The sequence below is a fragment of the Xiphias gladius genome, chromosome 6 (genome assembly GCF_016859285.1).
Source record: "Xiphias gladius isolate SHS-SW01 ecotype Sanya breed wild chromosome 6, ASM1685928v1, whole genome shotgun sequence".
NCBI classification, from domain to species: Eukaryota; Metazoa; Chordata; class Actinopteri; order Istiophoriformes; family Xiphiidae; genus Xiphias; species Xiphias gladius.
The window spans coordinates 16,925,247-16,947,843 of NC_053405.1; the positions used below are offsets into that span (position 1 = coordinate 16,925,247).

At 40.4% G+C, this 22,597-nt stretch overlaps 2 protein-coding genes and 7 non-coding genes across 12 annotated transcripts in view; all 9 read left to right on the forward strand.

The window, feature by feature from the left end:
* The window catches only part of osbpl9 (oxysterol binding protein-like 9), a 32,807-nt gene extending 24,257 nt beyond the window's left edge, over positions 1–8,550 (forward strand). For all 4 annotated transcript variants that reach the window (XM_040128119.1, XM_040128118.1, XM_040128120.1 and 1 more), the window contains 15 exons: positions 351–444; positions 1,375–1,479; positions 2,290–2,449; positions 2,718–2,830; positions 3,064–3,182; positions 3,371–3,456; positions 3,565–3,745; positions 4,297–4,381; positions 4,657–4,767; positions 4,868–4,931; positions 5,026–5,166; positions 5,286–5,364; positions 5,586–5,677; positions 5,799–5,934; positions 6,354–8,550. In XM_040128119.1, coding sequence (XP_039984053.1) covers positions 351–444; positions 1,375–1,479; positions 2,290–2,449; positions 2,718–2,830; positions 3,064–3,182; positions 3,371–3,456; positions 3,565–3,745; positions 4,297–4,381; positions 4,657–4,767; positions 4,868–4,931; positions 5,026–5,166; positions 5,286–5,364; positions 5,586–5,677; positions 5,799–5,934; positions 6,354–6,428 — 1,641 coding nt within the window. In that variant the 3' untranslated portion in view covers positions 6,429–8,550. The remainder of the gene's footprint in view (positions 1–350; positions 445–1,374; positions 1,480–2,289; positions 2,450–2,717; positions 2,831–3,063; positions 3,183–3,370; positions 3,457–3,564; positions 3,746–4,296; positions 4,382–4,656; positions 4,768–4,867; positions 4,932–5,025; positions 5,167–5,285; positions 5,365–5,585; positions 5,678–5,798; positions 5,935–6,353) is intronic.
* Positions 8,551–10,826: 2,276 nt separating this feature from the next.
* On the forward strand, positions 10,827–10,908 carry LOC120791404. Its single transcript, XR_005707634.1, has one exon. It is a non-coding gene; the product is annotated as a small nucleolar RNA SNORD74 (small nucleolar RNA).
* Positions 10,909–11,428: 520 nt separating this feature from the next.
* Positions 11,429–11,496, forward strand: LOC120791409. Its single transcript, XR_005707639.1, has one exon. It is a non-coding gene; the product is annotated as a small nucleolar RNA SNORD75 (small nucleolar RNA).
* A 346-nt stretch (positions 11,497–11,842) lies between these two features.
* Positions 11,843–11,925, forward strand: LOC120791398. The gene has a single exon (XR_005707629.1). It is a non-coding gene; the product is annotated as a small nucleolar RNA SNORD24 (small nucleolar RNA).
* A 153-nt stretch (positions 11,926–12,078) lies between these two features.
* LOC120791399 lies at positions 12,079–12,160 on the forward strand. Its single transcript, XR_005707630.1, has one exon. It is a non-coding gene; the product is annotated as a small nucleolar RNA SNORD79 (small nucleolar RNA).
* A 169-nt stretch (positions 12,161–12,329) lies between these two features.
* LOC120791407 lies at positions 12,330–12,410 on the forward strand. The gene has a single exon (XR_005707637.1). It is a non-coding gene; the product is annotated as a small nucleolar RNA snR60/Z15/Z230/Z193/J17 (small nucleolar RNA).
* Positions 12,411–12,541: 131 nt separating this feature from the next.
* Positions 12,542–12,623, forward strand: LOC120791406. The gene has a single exon (XR_005707636.1). It is a non-coding gene; the product is annotated as a small nucleolar RNA snR60/Z15/Z230/Z193/J17 (small nucleolar RNA).
* A 1,117-nt stretch (positions 12,624–13,740) lies between these two features.
* LOC120791403 lies at positions 13,741–13,815 on the forward strand. Its single transcript, XR_005707633.1, has one exon. It is a non-coding gene; the product is annotated as a small nucleolar RNA SNORD47 (small nucleolar RNA).
* Positions 13,816–15,738: 1,923 nt separating this feature from the next.
* Positions 15,739–22,012, forward strand: tor3a (torsin family 3, member A). Its single transcript, XM_040129650.1, has 6 exons — positions 15,739–16,194; positions 16,426–16,548; positions 17,843–18,108; positions 18,812–18,987; positions 19,581–19,705; positions 20,068–22,012. Exons 1-6 carry the CDS (start codon positions 16,029–16,031, stop codon positions 20,313–20,315), a joined length of 1,104 nt encoding a protein of 367 aa, XP_039985584.1. The 5' UTR covers positions 15,739–16,028; the 3' UTR covers positions 20,316–22,012.
* The last annotated feature ends 585 nt before the right edge of the window (positions 22,013–22,597 follow it).

Genomic DNA, 22,597 nt, shown 5'->3' on the forward strand with positions numbered 1-22,597 from the left:
AGGATAGATGTAGAGAGCATTGACATCTTGCTTGGATGTGAAAGGAAATGGTGTTCTATTGTGGTTACATTTGGACACATTTGATTCTAGATGTTGTTGAAATAGTAGAGCCCATACACTTTTCCCCATATGATTGTTGACAGTTTATAGGCCAAGACTGAAATAAAATTGTGTAGGTTATGAATTTTTTTTTAGTCTGTTAGACAGTATTTTAGATTGGTTAGCAGGCAGTGGTATGGATGTGCTGTTGTTGCAACAACTGACTGATGTCACTTTGAGGCATGTTGTTTTTGTTGTTAATGGCAATTTTTTGTTTTGTTTTGTTTTTTTTTTTTACTTGATTCCTCCAGAGCACCATCAACCCAGTGGATGGGATCTACCAGCCCCCTCTGGATACTCCTGTAGTCAACACCACGATGCCAACACAGACCACACTTCCAACAGGTACCAGACATCTGCCTTAAAATTTAGACATGTGGGTTCATGTCCTTGATGTGTTAGGAGGTCTCATAGACTTCACAGACCCAGCATCCCCCAGAGAGGTTATTATTGTTTTGTATTGTACTCAAAGGTGACAGCATTTCCCCCTGTTGTTCGCACCTTAATCTCCTCCAGCTGATGTTTCCAGTCTGTACAACACAGTTAATGTTGTCACAGGATAAAGTCCTAAGAATTGTCTTTAGTGCTTGCTGGCTTTTTTTTTTTCTGTCCCTCAACAACATTTGAAATTCTGATATTTCGCTGTCGTATTAAAAACAAGTGGGATGAAACCTGAAGCCTCTTCTAGTATGGAAATATAAATATCATGTCAGGCTTTTGATAAAGATACTAAATGTTCTTTCAGTGATTGAAGGTAAATTATACAATACATACAATACAATACATAAGTTCCTAATTGTTAAAGATGTACAGCAGGGTCCAGTTACATGATATCCATTATTGTTATTTCATGTATTCATGTGATTGTATTTCATTTTCCAGACATTAGTGTCTGAAAATGAATGTATTAATGCTTTTCTGTGCTGAGGCAGATTCTTTTCCTTCAGTTAAATTATGTTTTAGGTCACTTTAGTCAGTAAGTAATTAAGTAAATTTAATAAAAGGAAGATCTGACTAAAATTTCTGGCTATTTTGGTCAGATGACTATGACTAGACTGTTTACAAATGCAGTAAAAATGAACACTGCAGACTAGGCCATTCTAATTTCGGTCTCTTAATGGACTGTGTAATCACCCTCACAGCTGAAGCCTCTGTCTGCAGCGTCTCGGATCCTTTTCTCACCGTCTTGGCCTGTGGGATGGGGTGCAGGTGCTAATGTGATAGCGCTTCAATGTAAGGCTTCAGTGCTAACTTTGCTCTTTCTTTTTGCTAAAGACGCTTCTCAGGTGTGTAAATCAGACCAACGACCCTCCACATTACCTGTTGGTCCTGTCGTCACGGTGATGGGCAGTCTGCAGACTCCAACACCCAACAGCACAGGTGAAAGTTCACTTCGCTCCGGCCACCACTTACACTAGTAGCACTACTAGGAAAGATTATTAGTTGTCATACTGATAATTCATAGTGAATAAATAACTCTCCGGATGTGATTTATAATGGGATCTGCAGTTATTTTCATGGTTTGTTGCTTTGGTACATTTCCTCAGTATCATATTTTATATTTTTACCAAACATACAAAACACATTTTGCTTTGAAAAAAAATTAAAAAAACAATCTCATCTCAAAGTTCTTTTACTAGCTGTTCTGGTGCTTTCAAATGGAGTTTTTGTGGTTGCCATAGAATTGTGGTTGTTCAAATTTCCATTTTTATTGAACACTTTACTGAACAGACTTTTCCTTCATGTCGGCTTAAAACTTAAGTTTCAGAGTTTATTATTGTCATTTGATACAGCAGCTGACCAGGAAAAAAAAAAAGAAAATCACCTCAAGGCCCATTTTAGTACTTTATAAGCAGATGGAGGTGAGATTGTTTCTTGACGTCTGTGTCCATGAACATAAAGTAAATTAAAAAGCCGGGGCAGGCTGCACACTAAAGAGCACTGTCAATACGCTCCCCAGAGGAAGCTATCACTCTGTTAAAGTCAGGTTACTGTACATGGTCTTCAGGACTGGGCTCAGAAATGAGTGCTCAAGTTGAAGAGCGTAATGTTGATTTGATCATCTTGACCTGTATGCTGTATGAATAAAGAGGCCTTATTTATTGGCTCTACCACATTAAAGGGAAAACATTGCAAGAGAACAATGACATGACATACAGTGTCTGATTTTCTTTTTCCCTCCTCTGTCAGTGAGTGGCCCATCAGGGCCGAGTAGCAGCGTTGCTTCCCCGGCTCACATCCCCCTCCCCTCGCACTCGGTGCCAGACTTCTCCTATTCCTCCAGCGAGGATGAGTTCTACGACGCTGATGAGTTTTACCAGAGCAGCACTTCCCCAAAACACTGCATAGAGTGAGTATAGTATCACCTCCACTCCATGCAACCAGCACTGCACAGAGTGAATCTATCGCTTCAGAGTTTGAAAGAAACAATGTATTTCTAATATAAAGTTTAGAAGCTCAGGAGTTAAAATGCTGCTTAGAGTGTATAGAAATCAAGCGTCATTGGCGGTCTTAGTCAGACAAGTTTGTTACATGGAATCCTACTCATTCTTTATCTCCTTATCTCTCCTGCTTCCTGCCTCCTTTCCGCTCCCTATATATCCTCCTCTTGCCCTCAGTCCCTCGGGGCCTGCAGTTGCCCCACCCCTCACTAATGAAGAAACAGCATTAAAACGACCAGACACCACCGAGTCCCTCAGCTCGTCCATGTCCAATGGTACCACAGATGCAGGTAAAAAGGGAAAGCTCACAAGAAACACAAATATATTTGTAATTTTTTGCCTCTTTACACATCAAAAACTAAACTGGTTTTCCCATTGATACTGCAACATCCCAGTAGTTTGTGTATTAATTTAATTTGGTTTTGTCAAATGTTAAAAGATAAGTGATGTTATACACATGAAAAGGCAGGGAACTTTATGTTGTTACAGCCATATAAGACTTGTCCTCTGCTGTTGTCTTCAGATCCGTTTGATAGCCATGACGACCGCGATGATGAAGGTGAGGGTGAGTCTGTGGAGGAGCACAAGAGCGTCATCATGCATCTGCTCTCTCAAGTTCGTTTGGGCATGGACCTCACAAAGGTAAAGAGCTCTGAGCAGCATACTGATGCATGCATGACTCCAGTCTGAACTTCTGTCTTTGTCCAGTCTGCCTTTCTCCCACTGCAGAGCAGTCCATTCTCCATTTACTCACTAACATCAACTGTGCAAGCCGTTTCTTTTGAGCAACAAACGCAGCTACAGTTTTTCTCCTTCATTATATTTCACAGGTGGTCCTGCCTACCTTCATCTTAGAGAGGAGATCTTTGTTAGAAATGTATGCAGACTTTTTTGCACATCCTGACTTATTTGTAAGGTACGTACCATGTCAGCAGCTCTTCTATTCTTTGCGAGCAGTGGTTTCAACCAGATTTTCAAATATATTAAGGATTGAGAACTGTGCCTTTCATCTGACTTCCACTAGTATCGCTGAGCAGCCGGAGCCACGGGAGCGCATGGTTCAGATGGTAAAATGGTACCTCTCAGCCTTCCATGCAGGGAGGAAAGGCTCAGTGGCCAAGAAACCTTACAATCCAATCCTGGGAGAAGTTTTCTACTGCCACTGGGACCTGCCCAGCGAGGCAGAGGAGCCCTCCCCACACACGGTGAGACCACATGCCTCTGCAGTCAAAGTCGTCAGCCCTAGTTGCTTCTTGACTATTTTGGATGTTGTTAATATGCTTCTGTGCCTGTAATAAAATCAACTGTGGTACAGCATCTTATCTTTTCGATTAATGTTACACGTAATACGACGTTCACACAACCTGAGTAAATGTATATGTAGTTCATGCATGATTTATTGCACATTAGTATGTTAAAAAAGGAAAATGGTACAACTTCACATGCAAAAGTTTGTCCAAATTTAAGCTAACTGTCACTTTGTCTCTTTTGTAAGCCTGTAAGAACCATTGAGACACTGCATGTGACATTTGATTATGCAAATGAACTTAACTTGAATTGTGAGAATATTCACATTTGCAAACACTAAATTGAACAAACTTTGTTCTTTTTGCTTTAGAACAGGTTCCCTTATTATGTAAATTTCTAATTTCAGTGTTACACAAAAAATTATGTTTTTCATATTTTGTACAACTGTAACTTGGAATAAGCATGGGTTTGATCTGTTCTCAATCCATTACTTTCTACTACCCTTCAGGAGACAGTATCAGATGGTCCAGTTCCCTGGTCTTCACCGAGCAGTGTGTGTTTTGTGGCAGAGCAGGTCTCTCACCACCCACCCAGTGAGTGTCAAACCTCCTCCTTCTGAGTAATTACACAGCAGCCACTTTTTTGTTTTTTGTTTTTTGTTTTTTTTTAAAGCACATTTGTCGTTACATTTTAGAGGCCAGAAAAGTTGTAAAGCAAAATATAGGCTGATCTTAATCTTGAAAATGTAAATGAAATATTTGACTGATTTTTTTCAAGGTACTGGCTTACTGCTTGTTTGCTGGACTGTGACTGAGATGTTGCCACTTTTTGTACAAACTCTTCAGTATTTTTTCTCTTCTCTCTGTAGTTTCTGCATTCTACGCAGAGTGTTTAAGTAAGAAGATCCAGTTCAATGCTCACATCTGGACTAAGTCTAAGTTCTTAGGCATGTCCATAGGTGTCCACAACATTGGCCAGGGTATGCAAGAAGACTGCCCCATACACTCCAAAGAATACATTTTTACACCCTCTGTTACAACTCTTGAAGTTGCAATAATCATTTGCTGCTTTGGCTTTAGGTTGTGTGACATGTTTGGAGCATGATGAACATTACATCCTCACCTTCCCTAATGGATATGGCAGGTGTGTTATTGCTTCCCTGTGTTTGTCCATGTCCTCACTCAGTAACTGTCTGGTCATTACTGTTCGCTTCACTGGCGTGACCCTGTCTGTCCAGGTCGATTCTGACTGTGCCGTGGGTGGAGCTGGGCGGGGAGTGCAACATCTCCTGCTCCAAGTCTGGCTACAGTGCTAACATTGTGTTCCACACCAAACCCTTCTATGGAGGAAAGAAACACAGGATCACTGCTGAGATTTTGTAAGAGGAAAATGGTTTGCCCAACACAATTTAGATCACAGTTCAAAGACCAATTATGGATAAAAGATCCTGACCTTTTTAACAAAATGAACCACAATTCTTTTCTATTCCTCTTGTAGTGCACCTAATGATAAGAAGTCTTTCTGCTCCATTGAAGGGGAATGGAACGGAGTGATGTATGCCAAGTGGCCAACTGGAGTGAGTCATTCATTCGTTTGTTTGTTTGTTTATCGGTGGTGGAGGGTACACATCAGATTAGAAAATAGTCACTAAGGGAAAACTAGTAATCATTTATTAGTTGAACCAAAACAAAATGTAGCCATTCGTTGCACTGGGGAATAACTACTACATGAAAGAGTTTTGCTGTAAGTAAATACATTAAAAGGTGAATGAATGTTTATTGTTTTGTGTGTTTCTAGGAGAACACAGTGTTCATAGACACTAAGAGGATGGGTATCATCAAGAAGAAAGTGAGAAAGCTGGAAGACCAGCTCGAGTACGAGTCCCGAAGGTGAGAATTGAAGCTGGTTTTAAACCTTAGCACTTTTTTCAAAGGATGCAGAAACAAAATGCTTCACTAAGAAACAAACTGTGTGTTTGTGTATTTGACTTTTACCTCTTTCATCCATCAGATTGTGGAGAGATGTGACGCTGAACCTGAAACTGAAAGACATTGATGCAGCAACAGAAGCCAAACACCGGTTGGAGGAGAAACAGAGAGCTGAAGCAAGAGAGAGGAAGGAGAACGAGCAGCAGTGGGAGACTAGGGTGAGTCTGCCTTTTGTTTTTCAGCTACATAAAAGAACGTAAACACTGTGTGATTAATGACCACATGCTCCTAAAATATTGTAATATTGAATTATTTTGAATGTCAAATGACTGAATCAGAACACATCATAATGGGATAACAGGCAAAAATAAACGTTAAAATTTGAGTTATTTTTATGTTAAAAGGTTGTTTTCAGTCCTCATTGTCAATAACATTAAAAATAATAGGAAAATGATGGCAAAAAGCCTACTCCATACCTGAAATATACACAGATCCAACATCTCTATTTCACTTGTAGACAGTGAGATCAGGGTTACAAATGTCAGATAATATTGTGGTTTTATTTTGGGATCAGTTGTAATATAGTTGTTTCAGATAACTGAGTGTAATAATTGTTAATGCTCGTGTGTTTCTGCAGCTATTCCACGAGGACGGGGAGTGCTGGGTCTACGATGAGCCTCTATTAAAGAGATTAGCCTCTCAGAGGCACTGAGAAGACTACACACAATCTGATACACACACACACACACACACACACACACATACATAGGCATAAAGAAATGCACACACAGCAGAGTCTTCATAAGAACTCTTTTGCAAAACCACTTCTTATCTAAGCCTTGGAATGACTGATGATTGAATATGTACACTGCTTTGCATTTGACTGTAAAACAACAATATGGAAATGAATGAAATCAAATGGAAAAGCATCAAAGATGTAACATGAAAACTAGTAAAGCTCCTCTCCTTTATTTGAGCAATCTCACTTCCACCGCCACTGATACCCACCACCCGCCAACATGAGACTCGGCAGCGCAGAGAGGAGACGGGAGCATCGACGCGTCTCGTCTCTCAACTCTGCCCATCAGCTTCACGACCACACCTATCATCAAGCTCCACACGACAAGCCAGAACAGCACTCATTTACCTACACACGTGGTAGGGGTGTGTGGTTGATGGTGTTCAAATCAAATAAACCTTGACAAATAAAACAGCGCTCTACATCTCAGGGAATCGGGTGACTGAGGAAAAAAAGCTGCTGCCCCCTCCGAGAGTCTGACAGCCTTATAACGGTGGAACGGATGAATCTTAAAGGGGCAGGGGAGAAATTCTCTGCTTGCCTGCAACTAGTTATAACTGTTGTTTATATATAGATATGATATACATATGATGGATATATAAATATATATTCTTTTTTTATTTTCAATGCTCTTTTTGTTTATTTTTCTTTCTGGCAATAGTGTAAAATATTTGAAGATATGAACTTGATGGCTTTACATCTTTAGGAATCATTCCATTTACCCTTTTGATGTTCTGTTTAAAAGTTAACTTGCCACCTATTTGGTCCTTCACACTGTTCTGTGTCTCAAGTGTTATCCAGAAGCAAAGCCCCGCATAAACCCTAAGCATAGATTTATCGAATATATGCAATTTAGATAGAAATCATTTATGTTGCCTGTCAGGGGACAAATTTGGATGTCTATTATGCCAAAAAGGTTTAGAGAAAAGACGAAAGGGACTTTGATCTGGAAAGAGAACAAACAATCCTTTAAAAATGTTTCCATGTTACCTGAAGGAATTTATGAACAAATGATTGTTTACATATTTTTGTCTTTCTGGATCGCTGGTCCATGATGAGGACGTAAAGCTAGGAATGAGTCTGTGAAGTCTCCCTTTTGTTCTGCAAATCACCTGTCGTCATGTCCCCTCCACACCCGCTGATGTCAGAGTGGATCGCCTTGATGTCCGCTCTCGTGTTGTCAAGGGGGTGAGGAGAGTGAAAATGAGGAACCAGAGTAGACTTTTGAAACAGTGCTGCTGTTTCATAGTGCTGCTAGAGTCCAGACTGCGTCCTGCCAGTTAAATTTTCTTGTAATCTTAATTTTTTGTCCAGTGTTTCTCAAGATAAGAACCACATAGAGGGCAATATTTATCCTACTGTATACCTGGTTTTTTGAACCATCATTCATTCTCTTATTTACAGCTGCATAGGTTGGATCTAAATGCAGTCATATTTGGATTAGATACAGAAATAAAAAAAAAAATTTTCACCTGAAAATGCCTAAGAATTTCTCTTAACGCTGTAGCAAGCTCATAACAGACCCCATTGTTATCTGTGTGGTTAAGATTTAACTATTGTCTCTCGTACATATTTGGCCATTGTGTTGAGTGAGCTGATTGATTCAAATGAATAGTAAAAGACCTTTTGAGTCTTAAATTCAATTAATCTGGTAAAGGGACCTATAAAGACATATTCCTGGTGCTGTATGCGTATCCAGTGACACACTAGGTGAAAATACATATGCCTGTGGTTGTGCTGTTGAATTTAATCCTCTTTTTAATGCAGACGAAAATTACTTTAGAAACGATCCAAATGAAATTCAGAGTCCAAGCAAAATTGGAAGCGATTACTTTATTTCTTCCTGCGTGTTTTGTCTTTGTAAGTTATATTGAATCGAGGCCTTGCGCTACATTTCAGTATCACTCAGAATTGCCCGGAGGAGAGCAATCAAAACAAATGTACTTTTTATTTCCTTCTGATCATAACCATTGATTGTATCAGATCCTCCTGTTTATTGATGCATAATATTAAATCTCCAAGAGTTTATTCCTGAGAGATTTTGTCATTGGTTCTTTGAAAGAGCATCTTCTTAAGTAACATTGCTCAGAACACTAAGTAAGGTTCAGAGAGGAGGCACGGCTATTGGTTCTTCCTCAGAAAGAACATGTCTGCATGTCTCTTCAGTTCGATTTGTTAACTACACACGCACGTTGTTATTAGTTCAGCAGGGTAGATAGGCATGGCTGGATTAATCTGTTAGCGGGTCCCGGGGTAAAAAAAAAACAATTGCCGTCGGGCTTCACCTCTAAGCCCCCATACAGTACAGTGCGCATAGAAAGCTGTAAGAGACCGCTTCATTATACACCAAGGGTCTCAGGTTTTCTGTCTGTCAGTAAGTTTATGGTACCTTGATAAAACAAAACTTAATTTAGGAATATAGACCTTGTGAGCACAGTGTAAAAATATATAAAAATAAGTCTTAAAACCCATTCAAACACTATATTCTACATCTACATGTGTCTCCACTTATTTTCCTGATATGGCCTTTTTTTAGGCCTGCACAAACTGCTTCATTGACATGTCCGTTTCCCCTCGGTTAGTTTTGATGCACTTGTTACAGAGCAAATACTAAACACCATCATGGTCCATATTAGTACAGAGTTTGTTGACGTCGTCATATTCCCAGCATAGCTCCACCCAACAACCACTTGACTACAGTTTTAATCTGCAGGGCATTTGAAAACAACTGTGTGGGTGTCCAGGGGATTTAATCACTAGATTTTGACGCAGGACCACTGTGCATGACCCTGAAGATTAGATTGTAATGCAAGACCCTTCTTAGTTGACTTTGTGCTTTAGCGGCACAAATCCCTAATAAATTTTCAGTTAATTGCCAAAACGCCAACTGACATAGAGAACCTGCAGCTCATCTGGCTCCTTGGGGTCTGAAAACACAGCCATTAATATAAAGTTCTCTACGAATCTGATGTGCAACAACATTAGACTCGGTATATGTTGAATAAACGTACAGGGATACATACATAAAACATTTATTTGTTGATTATAGCTGCTTTTAGTGGTGGGAGATAAACTGATATATCCCATGAGATAATATACCATATCCTTTATACAAGCATAGCTCTCCCTTAAATATCCCTGGTTGTATTAGGCCATTGTGGGTAATGTTGCAAATCAATGTGCCGGACTGCTTTATGCCAGTGTAGGATTTTTATATGATTTTTGCATTCATGTGATGAAGCAGTTTTATAAATGTCAGGTATTTAAAGTTCCCCTCCACTCAAAAAATGTGCTCACAACAAAATCTGAGTTTAAGGTGTGCACCCGCAAGCACGACATTTGTGACATTACAACTAGATGGGAAGCTGATCATGGTGCAACAGGCATCTTTACACAAGTGTAATGCTGAAACTTGAAGCCTGCATTGCACTCAACTGAGAGTTCGGTGATGTAGGAACCACCTTGTAACCAGTTAGTTAGTTAAAAGTGATGAAACTATTTGTATATTCATAGATTCGGATTTTTTAATGAGGGAGGGGAATTTCTAACCAGGTATTTAATAATATGGAAAAACCCATATCAGGCAGAAATTATCATTCAAAGTAAAGTGTTTTTAAGTATCTTTGAACAAGTCTTATGGGTTTTTACCGTAAACAGTTTCTCAATTCATTTTCCGGGAAATTTACTATATCATGATATACACTCATCTGCAAAACTAATGCAGTCTAATACAACAGCCCTGCCATAAATCCCACCTGTATGAAGGTTATAATTCTCAGTTTAGATCGTCCGCCCTAGTTGCTGGCCTTTCTGTTCTGTTTCATATAATACAATTGAAGATTAGTTTAATTTTGTTTCTTTATGTATTTATTTTTTTAATGAACGTAACTATTGTTAATTTATACATCCACGGATTGGCCCAACAGGGGCGCTCGTCGTCGGACTGTTTTTCCCATCAGCCCGTGCGACATCTCCTATAAAAACGCCTTGCACCCTCTGCTCGCCCTCACTCTCCGGCTGTCTGTCAGGTATGTGTGTCGCAACTTTTTTTTTTGAAGGGGGACTGGTTGTGCTTTACCAGGGGTGAACTGTCAATATTCAGCTGGTTACATATCTGGAGATTTTTAATGTATACATTTCCGCTGCTGTACCTGTGCTGTTGTTTCGTTTCGTTTTTGTTTTTGTTTTATATTGGGAAGTGGTGAACTGATGCTAGCAGAGTTAGCAGCAGCAGCAGGCCTCAGCCACGTGTTGTACCGCGCATGTTGAGATGCTAATAAGCCCCTTCAGCTCAGCTCAGTGCAGCTTTGCCCCATGGCTATATGATGAAATAAATGTTGGTAGGGACATCTGAGTAAATATGAAGAAATGCCAACATTTCTGACTGCATGGGACAGTGGCTCAACTCAATCAAGACTTTTTTTTTTTTAATAAGCTAGCTGCGCAGGTCTTGTGCTACGAGCCGCAGGAAGTACAGTGTTTGACGACTTATTGTGTTTTAAAGTTCTGAAATAAACAGCAAAGAATTGCAATCTTTTTTTAATCAGTCAGTATAAAAATAAATACATTTGTAAAATTCCGATCTGTGTTTGCAGGCCAGTCGACAGGATCTCTGCAGAATGAAGGTCCATATCATACGGTAAGGGAACCGTAAATGGCTATTCATGTAACTAGTTTTAAATCAGAATACTGGACAAGTAATTTCTTAAACTGCTTCACTGAGGTTGAATTTAAAACATAACTTGAGTTTAGTTGGTGCCACTTACTCATTGGAGATTGTGTGCTAGAGCTTTGCAACTAAATTGCTTTTCTTTCCACAGGGTCAAATTGCTGTACCCAAGTTTTGGAAATCATCAAACACTACACTGGTAACTTCATTTTTTAACTAATCTGTTCCACTTATTCTAACTGGAAGTCACTGATGATTTAGTTGTAAGAGTAGTGGACAGAAGCGATTTCTGAATAATTTTACGCTGAGACTTTCTCTATTCAAGCTGTGATCTCTGCTCTTGATCTTACCAGTGAAGTACTAAGAAATGTGCATCCACAGGTTTCAAGAAAGTCGAGGGACATGAGGAAACTTGGGGGGGAGGAAGAGGTAAGGCTCAGTATGGCTTGGTGTGGCTGTTGAGATGGATTCATGCTTCTCTGAGGTGTTCCCTCCGCCTGTACATGAGCATTGGACTTTGGATCCATGTTTGCTTGAGTGACCTCTACTGCAGTCTTGGTGCTCTACATATTTGTAACACATTAGGAGCAGCTATGGCTGGATTCTACACACCCCAGAGAAGCATCAGTCGGCTGCCTTTTTTTGATATAGCTTTCTGTGCTGCTATGATGACATTTATTTGCTACTCTCGACAAGATGGATGACGATACTTGCAACCACCATGTTAAATTATCTGAGGCACTGACAAGTAGATGCCTCACTTTAAGATAAATGTTTTGATTACTCATTTATGTTTTGTTCCTGCAGGTGTGGCCATGCTGACTGAATCAGCTGTTGGACAACATCCAAACAGGTAGTGAATCTGATTTATTACACCTAGTGTCCCCTATGCCAAACTGTCAATGATGATTTTGTTATAAAAACAATGGGAATCTCTCTGAAAAAGAGTGAAAGATGACTTTTTTCTGATGCAGTGCTAATTATGAAGTACTTGAATGTTGACTATTTTGCTTTTATTAATGTTGGGCGTTTGACTTGCAGATGGGTCTCTTGGATGGGTATTCATGGATCTGGTTCGAATATTCTTGGATCAGTTACAGGTTAGTTTGTGCTTAACAGTCGACCTGTTGGAATGTCAAACTGGTCTGATGCAGTGATGATTGCATAGTTCAGCAGATAACTAATGACGAAGAAATTATGTCTTTCGCTCCTAACTGATGTGTCGGCCTCAGCGACCTTTGAGGCCCCTTGATTTCTGAAGAGAATTTTAATTTTTCCTGTTTCATTTTCAGAAACAATCTCTACAAGAGACAAAATGAAGGTAAGTTGAAAGGCTGAAGTATTCTTTTATTGATGCTTGACACGATGATGATTGCATAGTTCAGCAGATTAAACAATGAAGAGTATCTATTGTCTTTCGCTCCTAGCTGATGTGTCAGCTGTAATTGTCCTTTAGCCCTGAAGTATATTAAACATAGTAATAACAAGTCCTCTCCTCTCACAGACATGTAAAATTTGCTGACAGAATCTTCACAGCTTTCTGAGTAAGTATTACATTCAGATTAGCACTGTGCAGCAAAGATAATTCGGATGTGATGAATTTGAATCAGGTCGCTGATCCAGTTGAGGAAATTGGTCATTTTTATTCTGATCTGGATTATTAGGAAAATAACTAAACTTATTTTTTTACATTAGCTCACATGAACCTTTTCTAACTTTGCAGCACAAATGGGATTGTAAACAGTGAAGTGGGCAAGATTTCTCCCAAACATGGTGAGTATGAAAATGAACAGCACTAAGCACCTCAGACCCAGATGACAAGTTGAGTTGGTAATCCGTCATTTAAAAAAATAAATAAATAAAAAATTAAATACCACTTGAAAAAGATCTGTAAGATATTAAAGCTGTAAAAAAAAAAAAAAAAATTGGAGTATCAACATCAAAACTGATGGCAGCTCCACTTTGGCTTGTTAGTTGAACTACACCTCATCTGGGTCTGAAAGAGCTGCACATAGACATTAGTTGGGATCTTGGTTGCTGTGGTCGTGAACCGCATGTGATCCCTGTAGTCTGGCCTGTGTGATGACAAAGTGAAGACTGACGAGAAATCATGGAGTCTGTTAAATTAGCTCTAGCTGACCTGGTCAGTGCAGACATTTTCATCCCAATGTTTCATGTGCATGTTCAACTGAGGCTTTTCTGTCTCGTTCAGGTCATAATCGCTCACACGGGGCCAGTTTGAACAGCAAAGACGAGATCAACTGAGGTGAGCGTGCGAAAACTCGGCACAACAGATACACTTACTTTGAATGGTTCAGTGATGTCTTAACAAATGTCTGACCTGAATTTTAATGTGGACAGTGTGTTACTGAGTACCCCAGTGAATTAAATCTTAATCAACCAGTCACTGACTTATCAATAAGGTCATTTCTTTCATCTCCAGGAAAGGGCTGCATCGGAGTCAGACCTTGGTAAGCCCCATTTTCAGTTTTCTATTGTCAGCAGTAAAGTTTGAGTGCTCAGTCGCTACCATCATTTCTAGACCAAATTGACCACAACCTGTGATGAAAAGATTCTGCCAAATGACTTCTCTTGATTATTACCCTTACCGTTCCATTTTTGTCTGAGGTTGTGGTCATGAAACATCTGTTCTGTGTTGTGTATTTCTCAGATTTACCTTATTTATTTTTTTAAATGAGAAATGTCTTCCCTCAGGAGTGCAGCTGTGAAGTCCTTTTTGGCCCTGAAGAGAACGTGTTTTTTTTTTTTTTTTTTTTTTTTTGCTCCAATGTGATCATCAGCCATGAATGTTAAGAACTTAACAGATGTGTTTTGTATTTTGCAACATTGTGGCAATAAATACTAAAATATCATGCCTGTGTTCTTGTTCAAAGTGCAGACTTTGTACCAATAAAATGTGCGGTGTGAACAGTTTGTTTGTGTGTGGGTTTTGTTTTTTTTAAATGGCAATCATCTGGCATTGCTCAACTAGGTAAACAGCATTTGAAAGCAGTCATAAAGGCAGATAATGCAAAAATAATCCGTACTGATCAGAGTGAGTAAATAAACGGCGTTTGGGCCAGCGTGTGTAATGGTGCCAAAGACGGCACCGGAAATGACGCAGACGTAATCTTGGCCGTCGCTTTCCGGGGGTCGCACAAATGCACTAGCCAAGGGTTAGTTTATTTTAGTCCCTGGGTACTTTTACGTCAAATAAATAACATAGATGATTAGATCCCTGGGGGCCGGTAGTAGCGGGCCCTTTCTGTGAAGACGGGCGGAGACAAGTGACCGCACGCAGTGAGGCAAAACCAAGCGCCCCTCCTTCGCTGCCATCCACAGCGGGGAGAGCAGGAAAGACCCCACACAGTGCAGGGCGCTCCGCACACAACCTGACTGAAATAAATGGGAAATCGGGACTCGCTTTTCAGTCTCGTCTTGGGCACCTCGGACCAGCTTCTTTCCCGATGTTTGTGCGGTGGTTTCTGCTCATGCTCGGGGCTCTGTCCGCAGAGGCCGACTTCTTCCAGTTCGACAGCATCTCCAATGTTTCCACTTACTATTTTAATTACATTTATTGCAATATATGGGAGGGGGAGTGTCAGCCCAACCAAGACGATGCCACACAACAAGGTAGGAGACTGGGCGAAATGAAAATAATGGGGACGCCACGAAAGCTATCATATCACTAGCTATTCTACACTGCTAGTCACATTTACCACAAATTGTAGCCTATCCACTATGCATGTTACAGTAGTCTCCACGTTGACCAGCTTGACTCTCAGTATTGATATATTACTCGGTGGTTTCAGCACTGGTATAAAAAAAAAACGGATGTGTTCTGTTGCTCTTGATGTGAGCAGTTCCTACCAGGGACCTCTGGGCAGGTTTTCCCCAGGACTACATTAGCCTGCTGCATCAGTGGTACTGTAGCCTGGGCCAGTGCTGCGAATCCGGAGACTGCAGGATAACCAACAACATCACAGGTATCACACTCCAGCTTGGTGGTAGAAGCCTTTGCTGCTTATTTTGCCCAGTGCATGTGTGATGAGTGTGCTGGCCAGTCAGCCAACATAGGTACTGTGTCTGGACATTACTGTGAATCACCTCATTTTGTTTTTTTACATTTTTTTATTTTTTTGCTCCAATGTGATCATCAGCCATGAATGTTAAGAACTTAACAGATGTGTTTTGTATTTTGCAACATTGTGGCAATAAATACTAAAATATCATGCCTGTGTTCTTGTTCAAAGTGCAGACTTTGTACCAATAAAATGTGCGGTGTGAACAGTTTGTTTGTGTGTGGGGTTTTTTTTTTTTTTTTTTTTTTTTTTTTTAAATGGCCAATCATCTGGCATTGCTCAACTAGGTAAACAGCATTTGAAAGCAGTCATAAAGGCAGATAATGCAAAAATAATCCGTACTGATCAGAGTGAGTAAATAAACGGCGTTTGGGCCAGCATGTGTAATGGTGCCAAAGACGGCACCGGAAATGACGCAGACGTGATCTTGGCCGTCGCTTTCCGAGGGTCGCACAAATGCACTAGCCAAGGGTTAGTTTATTTTAGTCCCTGGGTACTTTTACGTCAAATAAATAACATAGATGATTAGATCCCTGGGGGCCGGTAGTAGCGGGCCCTTTCTGTGAAGACGGGCGGAGACAAGTGACCGCACGCAGTGAGGCAAAACCAAGCGCCCCTCCTTCGCTGCCATCCACAGCGGGGAGAGCAGGAAAGACCCCACACAGTGCAGGGCGCTCCGCACACAACCTGACTGAAATAAATGGGAAATCGGGACTCGCTTTTCAGTCTCGTCTTGGGCACCTCGGACCAGCTTCTTTCCCGATGTTTGTGCGGTGGCTTCTGCTCATGCTCTGGGCTCTGTCCGCAGAGGCCGACTTCTTCCAGTTCGACAGCATCTCCAATGTTTCCACTTACTATTTTAATTACATTTATTGCAATATATGGGAGGGGGAGTGTCAGCCCAACCAAGACGATGCCACACAACAAGGTAGGAGACTGGGCGAAATGAAAATAATGGGGACGCCACGAAAGCTATCATATCACTAGCTATTCTACACTGCTAGTCACATTTACCACAAATTGTAGCCTATCCACTATGCATGTTACAGTAGTCTCCACGTTGACCAGCTTGACTCTCAGTATTGATATATTACTCGGTGGTTTCAGCACTGGTATAAAAAAAAAAACGGATGTGTTCTGTTGCTCTTGATGTGAGCAGTTCCTACCAGGGACCTCTGGGCAGGTTTTCCCCAGGACTACATTAGCCTGCTGCATCAGTGGTACTGTAGCCTGGGCCAGTGCTGCGAATCCGGAGACTGCAGGATAACCAACAACATCACAGGTATCACACTCCAGCTTGGTGGTAGAAGCCTTTGCTGCTTATTTTGCCCAGTGCATGTGTGATGAGTGTGCTGGCCAGTCAGCCAACATAGGTACTGTGTCTGGACATTACTGTGAATCACCTCATTTTGTTTTTTTACATTTTTTTATTTTTAATTCAGTGTCTGCCTTGTGAAATACTCAGCACTTCACATCTGATTTTTTAAATATCTTCTTTGTTCATCTGTGATGTCCGCTTTCTCTCTTAAGCTTCGTGACTTAACACAGAACTAGGTTATCAGCTTTTATAAAGAGGATAGGACCTAATGCATTTTAACTATTTCCTGTTGCCCTGTTCAGCCCAACATAAGTGGCTTCTGACAGATTTTATAACAATGAAATCAATAATAAAAGTCGCTTGAAATGTCTTACTTTTGACTCTGAAACTTCAAACAACCAGTATACACTAGACAGGACAGCAGATGTGCAATGTTCACTAACACTAAACAAAAATGTTCTTTTTGGTGTGAGAACGTGTCATGTCCATACAGCAGGTTGCAACCATAGATGAGGTGACATTTTTGATATTTTGCACCAGCACAGACTGATATTGTAATGTGTAATTATGTGTAATTCAGGTTTTCTCCAATGACTAAATAGGTTTCAAGGATATTATTTTGGTTACATTTAGATTAAGATCCTGAATTTGACTCAGAGCAGTACTTCGTCTTGGCTTCAGTGAGTTGTAGAGAGACACCGGACACCGGTGTGCACAAACTCTAAGTGAAGTGAGTAAAAACCATACCAAAGCACTCTCTGAGAAGGGTTTCAGTATGCTTTACTCTTTATCAAGGTTGTTGCACCCGTAAGAGGTCAGAAAGTTTAATGCCATTTATTAGCAGTTCATTAGTTTCCTAGTTAAATGCCTTTAGTTTTTGCCTGGCAACAACGAATATAAGACACTGAATATTGTAACAGACCATTGGTGTCAAAAATAATCATTGAAAATCACGGCTTGGTCGCTAATAAATATAATTTCCGTGCTCTAGAAATAAACAGTTTAAAGACTACTGCAGAAATGATAAAGCTTACAAGGTTATGCAAATGACACCAGGTATGTGTCATTTTACTGATTGTCTTTAAAGATATTTGCTGGTGCATCACGTACAGTATTTTTGAAGAATTCAAATTCATATACATGCATACTGTAGAAATACAAGTATTTAGGCAGAGCACCGAATCAGTGCTGAGATTTTTTCTTTATCTGTCACTGTCATTCAGAAGCTTGCACTCTCTTCTGTGCACACATGGTGCAGGTCTGGCGAGGGACCTTCAGACAAAGCTCCACGGGCAGCACCTGGCTCAGTCCGTGGTCCTGAAAGCCATCCAGGGTTTTATCAACAACCCGGAGTCCAACAAGCCACTCACCCTCTCCTTCCATGGGTGGTCTGGCACCGGAAAGAACTTTGTGGCCCGGATCGTCGCTGATAACCTGTATCGTGACGGGGTGAAGAGTGAGTGTGTCCGTCTGTTCATCGCCCCATTCCACTTCCCACATCCCAGACTGGTGGACACGTACAAGGTAAGACATACAGAGCCCACTTGGCACAGAGTTGGCGTTCTGTGCCAGGAACATGCTGGCGGTGTTCTTGGGACCCCAGTTTGCTTAGTTAGTTGTTTAGTCTGTGTTTTGTAATTCTGCGTATGAAAGATAACGATCATGGTTTGGAGGGATGCTTCAAATCAGACATTGATCCTACAAGCGCTGACATGTGTGGCTTTTTGGAACCTGGCGTTCATCCAACCAGGGCACAGGTGCCGACATGGTCCCGTCTAAACACATTCTTACACAATCCCTCCATTTGATATGAAAATTATGTTGACACAGTATTATTACATGAATGACTCCAGATTCAACATAGTACGCAGGATAACCTTTAAACTGACACTATCAAAATCTGCAGAGTTTGCAAATGTGTACTCTGAGTTCTGAACATATCTGCTGTGACTACGTGCCTCGACAAGGTCTCCAATACAAATGATAACAGACCACAACAAGGTCTTGCATAGTATGATAAAGATCAATAATAAAAATAAGAATAGCACATTTTTCCCTTCTGACTAAAGTGCAATTAAAATTTGTCACTATACACGGTGTAGTGCAGAGAAAAACTGGATTTTTACATAGAGTGAAAATATGTCAATTTTGTCTTCATTTTCTTTTGTATATTTAGAGGTTTTGCTGATATATGACGCTGTAGTTTGGTTTTCCTCTTTGTATCCAGGGCCAGCTGCGAGAAGCGATCCGGGACATGGTGTTGCGTTGCCCTCAGACTCTGTTCATCTTTGACGAGGCTGAGAAGCTTCAACCAGGCCTCATTGATGCCATCAAGCCTTACATGGATCACTATGACAATGTCGATGGGGTTAGCTACCGCAGAGCAATCTTCCTCTTCCTCAGGTTTGTCCTTTGTTTCAGGCACGTCCTGTCGTTTGAAGTCGGGTCAGAAACTTGCTACCGCTCAGAGTATATTGCACCTCTGGTCCTGATATTCTGACAGTTCAATTCTGATGAAGGATGTTTCTTCCTCTGTCTCTATTAGACCTCTTTATGGATTTTTCATGTTTTCAATTACTGATGTCCAATTTCTGCTGACGTATAATCTGTTCAATCAAACATGGAAAAAGGCCTTTTTCACTACATTGACACGATGTCAGACAGGCCTTGGATCATTAAAATTCCACGGTAACAAATACAAAATCACATGTTAAACAATCATATAGAATTTTCATTATTTTTATTTATTAAACAATGTTTCATTGAAATTAGCATTTGCTTTTTGAAAAAGTAATTTTGCTTCACAATGAGTGAGTGTCACTGTTTAAGTATGGAGCTAATGTTTTTACACACGATAAGCAAAAAGGGTTAATTGCCAGCCAACCCTAATCTGTGATCATTTGTCCAAGAATAATCTATATTCAACAAAATACATAACAAACTGTCACTTCATTACTTTGGACATAATGTTTTTGCTTCACCTGTTGTTTCTACAGTAATATTGGTGGGACAACAATCAACGATGTGGCGCTGGACTTCTGGCACTCTGGTCAAAATCGAGAGGACATCGGTATGGAAGACCTGGAGCATCGACTACGTACTGAAACCATGGAGTCTCAAGGTATGCAGCAGTGCTTTCTTGAGCAGTCTTTTTACTTGTTTACTTCAGCTCTCTGCCATTTCACCCTGGGCATGAACACATTTTTGGTGTTACACTGTGAACTACTTCCCTTTTTTTTTACATTGGTGATGGGGATGAATGAGTTAAAGTTACTCAACTGCTCTGATTGACCAAAACAATTAGCTGAGAGCTGCACAGAGCTACAGACGAGGGTATTGATTCTTGGAGGGATCGGTGGTACTAGCTACCCTTTCACATTATAGCAATTCTTTTCTACCTTAATAGAAAAATATTGGCTACTGAAACTTGAATTGTATTTGGGAAATTGTAAGCATTTTTTTCTGTGTGGGTCTCTCTCCCAGGTGGGTTTGCACAGAGTGACCTGATGTCCGGCCACCTGATCGACTTCTTCGTGCCCTTCCTGCCTCTGGAGTACCGCCACGTCAAGCTCTGTGCACGAGACGCCTACGCAGCCCGAGGTCTGGAGACTGACGAAGCCACGCTGGATGAGGTGGCAAAGGCGATGCTGTATGTCCCCAAGGAGGAGAGATTGTTTTCAGCTCAGGGATGCAAGTCCATACCCCAGAGGATCAACTTCTTTCTTCCTTAGAAGGAGAGACGGACAGAGAGAGAGAGATACCTGGAGGAGGTGTGAGATTGCTCTACCAGCCCATCTGCATACAGAGCCACAGAGGAGGCGTATCCTCTCTGCTCTGCTCTACGTACTCTCCTCCCCCTCCCCCACAGATACAACATGTGTATCTTGCCCTCAGAGAAAGGCCAGACAGCAGGGCAGATCCAGCATTGAGAGGGGAAAGCAGCGTGGCTCACCATGCAGACATCTGTAGTGTCCCGGGAAACGTGTTCATGCCAGACAGTCATCGTGTGCAGTGTGGCTGCTCCTCTGCACCTGCCTGGTTTGAATCCTCACAGTGTCAAGATGAAGAGCTGAAGAAGACAGTATTAGCAGTTGTTCAGTGTATGTCACAGAGGAGTGGAGACATTTTATCATGTCACATTATTTACAGTACGAAGTCTGAGTTGTTTTTAAGGTTTAGATAAGGTCATACGTCATGTGTTACTATTTGCATGTCAGACATTGTGCTTACATTAGCACTGATTATTTATTGACATCATTTGTGGCTTCTTTGAACATGTTACTGTACCTGATCAATTTTGTGGAGTTCTTTAAATGCACACTTAGTGGCTCTGTTAGCCATTAACTTGGCAGGTAATGAACATTAAATGGCATTGTGGTGTGAGCATTATGGAGTGGGTAACAGCTAACAACGGTGATGGAAATGTTACTTGAAATTGTTAATGGAAAAGGTCGGTCAGAACCAACAAATTGATTTGAAAGGCAGCTTTTTTTTGTGTAAATGTGTTTAAAAATAATGCTTGAAATAACTTATTTTTGATCTCAGTAATTTTAAGGGGTTTTATATGAACCTGATTAATGTTTTATTATTGTCATCAGCATTGCTTAATGCATAGTTTATTCACTGACTTGCTTTATCTCTCACATACACTCACACAGATCTGAATAGGTGAGCTTTAGAGGTTTTGCTCTCTAAAGCTCAAAAGGTCACATCACAAGAAGAATATGGAAAGAAATTATCTCGGACATTGTTTGAAGAAAATAAACACCCACAGTAAACCCACAACAGCTGTTTTTATTTAATGCAGTAATTTGAGGAGATTTATTTGTCAAAAAATGAATGCAATCTCAATTATGTATTTATTGTTCTGCATGGTGCCTGCGAGCTTTCTTTTTCTTAATTAATGGAAGCGCCTCGTGCCAGGGTTGGAAGAGATCTCCTGCATAAATTAAATCAAGAGCTTAACAACAATCGGTTACATTTTTGATAAGCGGTTACGTGTTTGAGTTATTGAGTTATAAGCCTCAAAGTCCCTCTCCACTCAAAAATATGTTGTGCTTTTTCTTACTTCACTTGGAAGTTTGAGTTTCAGAATGATGTAGAATGATGAATATGCAGAGTTTGACACTAGTAGACTGTTTTCACATGCATCTGCTGAAGAGGGAAAGTGTCTCTGTGCTCACCTTAAAGCTGAATGTGTGGGTATAAGCATGATTTTAGGACATCGCAACTAGTTTGGAGGCAGATTTGGGTCCAAAAGGAAACTTCTAGAAATGTGATGTTGAGAATTGAAACTTCTACCCAGGGCAGGATGAACCTCCTAGGGGGGCCTTGGGCTAAAAATTGGTGTTGGACCCCATTACTACCCCAGAAATTCTACAGCTGAAATGATTAGTTGATTAATCAACTAGATGTTTGACAGAAAATACATTTTCAACCACTTTGATAATTGATTCATCTTTTAAACGTTTTTAAGCAAAATATTTATGAGCTTCTTAAATAATGAATGAAAATTTGCCAGTTTCATAATTTTCCATGACAGTAAACTCAACCTCTTTGGGTTTTTGAATGTCGGTCAGAAAATAAAGCGATGAGAATTTGTTCACTTGGGCTTCAGGGAGTAGTGATACGCATTTTTCCACTTTGTTCTGACATTTTATACACTGAACAATTAATCGATTATAGAGGAAATAATTATCAGATGTATTGGTAATGACAATAATCACTGGTTGCAGCCTTACAGTACTAATATGACCTTGCCTGAATTGTTGAAATTGTGTTGTTTACTTGACACACAGCAAAAATTGAAGCAATTTTCTAAAAACATAATATCCCTACAAATGATCACATTATGAACGAAAAGATTTAATTTCTTAAAACTAGGTTTTGTCACAGACTCTCTCTAAAAAACTGGGGGCGCAAGATGGAGGACGGAGGTCCTGACATACTTCACATTTTACATCAAGTGGTGCAAATTTCTAAGAAATATGTGGTTAATCAAATTATGTACACA

Coding starts and splice junctions, on each gene's coding strand:
- tor3a (XM_040129650.1), top strand. CDS start 16,029: ATGTTTGTGCGGTGGCTTCTGCTCATGCTCTGGGCTCTGTCCGCAGAG. Junction 16,195..16,425: donor AGACGATGCCACACAACAAG/GTAGGAGACTGG, acceptor TGATGTGAGCAG/TTCCTACCAGGGACCTCTGG. Junction 16,549..17,842: donor GATAACCAACAACATCACAG/GTATCACACTCC, acceptor CACATGGTGCAG/GTCTGGCGAGGGACCTTCAG.